The following is a 2,433-nucleotide window of genomic DNA, read 5'->3' as shown; positions in this document are numbered from 1 at the left end:
TATCTGACTGTGGCTTGCTTTTCATAAAGCTTTATTATTATAATTTTTTTTCTACATTTAGACCAAAATGTGGTTTTGGGGTTTTGTGCAGGAGGTTAAATGTATGTTTTAGCTTTGCCAGAAAAGGTTAAAAATCTTTGGCAGTTGTGTCCTCAGGGTGTTGACAGAAAAATGTTCAGGCAGGCGTAATGTTGTGAACAGAGGCCAGCAATAAGTTCACGGCAGCCTAAATGACATTAATGTGCGATATTGGCCAGTGCTTGTATGAACCTGGTTTAATCGGGATAGTCTGCAGGCGAGAACGCGGACGCCGCTTTAATGCTCCAAATCCTTTCAGCGCATATAGCAGAGTGTCTTTTATGTATGAATATATGATACTACTCAACATTTCATATTAACACAGTATTTAAAATTTATTCTCAGAATTGACATACAGTACACATAAGGCTTTTGAAACAAAATATCAAACAAGAGAGGAGAATAAAGAAAATATAATGACAGACATGAAATTGGAGTGACGTGATGAGTCTTTGTAATTCAATTGGTTATCACTATGTTTTGTATATTCTATAAGACATGAGGGAATAGCTAACTAAAGCTCTACCCATGAACTTGCTCTCCTGTACATTACCACCCATCACATCCTCTTCACGTCACGTCCCCTCTGCCATCACCCATCTCTTCTCCTCACCCCCCCTCCCCTCCCCCGCCCTCGCCTCCCTGCCTCAGCACAAGCGTCCGATGTCATTTTTGGTACACCCCTGGTTACAGCACTTCCCTGCCACACCCAGAGAAAAGTTCCTCTTCACCTTGCTCGGTATGGGCCTGTTAGCCGTGGCTGGATTCGCGTCTCGCTCGGCTGTGGACAGCTCAGACGTCTCGAGCAGGGCTGGGTCACTCAGCGACTGCTGCTGCCCGTATAGGGCCAGGAGGTCTGCCAGGGAGTAAGCAGAGGCAATGCGGTGAGGAGAGGGGTTATCTGTGAGCTCTGCGCCGGGTTGCCAGGTGTGCTGGTTGTCCTCCACTGTAACGTCACTGAGGGAACTCCACTGGAAGGGATCTGGAGACAGAAAAAGGACAGATACATAATAAATAATAGCTTGCTGTACATCAAACACACTTTCATTCACACTAAAAAACAAACAGGGAAATCAGAATATGGTAATAAAAGCTGATTTTTGGAGGACTAAGAACACAGGAATGATGGTAATGACTCACTTTAAGGTTTTCATGTTACAACCAGTTACCGATGAACATGAGCTGACCGTGGTACTGAAATCCGAGGCTGTCAATTAGCTGTTGGACTGAAATGTGGGGGTAACTGTCAGCTGATTAAAACCCTGTGGCGACCTAACCTTCTGATGTGTATTAACTCACCATCTAACAAGTGCGCTGTAGAAATTTACGAATGAAGAAAGAAATCAATTACAGTTCGTCGCCTGTGCACCATCTGAAACGATCATCTTCAACCCAACTGAGAAATAGATTTGTCACACTACACACTGGCTGCATCTGAATAGACTTAAAGACACATTTTAACAGAAATAAAGTAGATTTTCCAATCAGTCTTGTAAATACTTTGTTTCGTTGCCTGTTACTGCTATTTTTAGATATACACTTCTCCAATTAGCGGGCACAAATTAGGCAATTAACGAGTACGCAGTAATGTTAACTCACCTAAGTCCCCCTCTGTGGACCGTCTCCACCGGGAGCCGCCGCAGGTGAAAATCACTGCTCGGATGAACTCTCTCCCGCACAGTTTCACCCCGTAGTCCCTCGGAATGATCAGCCTGCTCATCAGATCAGCCTGCACACAGTTGCATATGCCACCGACACACACCACAGCCACGGCAAGAGTCAATCTCCAGAGCATTTTTCACCTGTCCTGACACTAACGGCTGTTTAGCTGAGCTCCACTTCAGATCTGATCTCTGCTTCCAATCCTGCTGGTTTCCTGGTGGTTTTTCTATTTTTCTGTTTTGGAGAATTCTGTTGCAGCCTTTTGAGCCAAATGCTGAAGTTGTAAAAGATGCTTCTATTTCTCTGTCTTGGGTTGCAGAGCGGACTTTGGTTTCCTCTTCTCGTTCTCTCCGTAGTCCTTGTCTTAACTTATGCGTTCAACCCCAGCCCTCTCCCTCCCTCCTTCTCCCTCTGACACACGCACGTCATTTAGATTGATGACAATGACGTACTTGGAGTTATTTCTTTATTGTATTAATATCAGGAAAATGTTTTTGTGTGAAGTGTGAGTGTGCACATTACTCACACAATAGTTTAAGTGATTATTTGGAGACAAACTATATGAAGGCATGTATGATGTCTTGTGGAAATTAAGGTTATAAGTGGTTTAGGCTTCTGAACAAAACAAACGGGGTATAGAAGTTATTGGTTTTGGAGATTTACATCACAGTGCCACATTATTACAAAAGACAA

The 2,433-nt window shown here is 43.6% G+C and overlaps 1 protein-coding gene across 1 annotated transcript; it reads right to left on the bottom strand.

The window, feature by feature from the left end:
* Window positions 1-703: 703 nt before the first annotated feature.
* Window positions 704-2,311, bottom strand: rln1 (relaxin 1). Its single transcript, XM_051412094.1, has 2 exons — window positions 1,678-2,311; window positions 704-1,060 (listed from the first exon to the last, which is right to left on the bottom strand). Exons 1-2 carry the CDS (start codon window positions 1,871-1,873, stop codon window positions 726-728), a joined length of 531 nt encoding a protein of 176 aa, XP_051268054.1. The 5' UTR covers window positions 1,874-2,311; the 3' UTR covers window positions 704-725.
* Window positions 2,312-2,433: the final 122 nt, after the last annotated feature.

The sequence above is a fragment of the Dicentrarchus labrax genome, unplaced genomic scaffold, assembly GCF_905237075.1.
Source record: "Dicentrarchus labrax unplaced genomic scaffold, dlabrax2021, whole genome shotgun sequence".
NCBI classification, from domain to species: Eukaryota; Metazoa; Chordata; class Actinopteri; family Moronidae; genus Dicentrarchus; species Dicentrarchus labrax.
The sequence above is the reverse complement of the archived record's forward strand: the minus strand, read 5'-3'. Positions and strand labels throughout refer to the sequence as shown.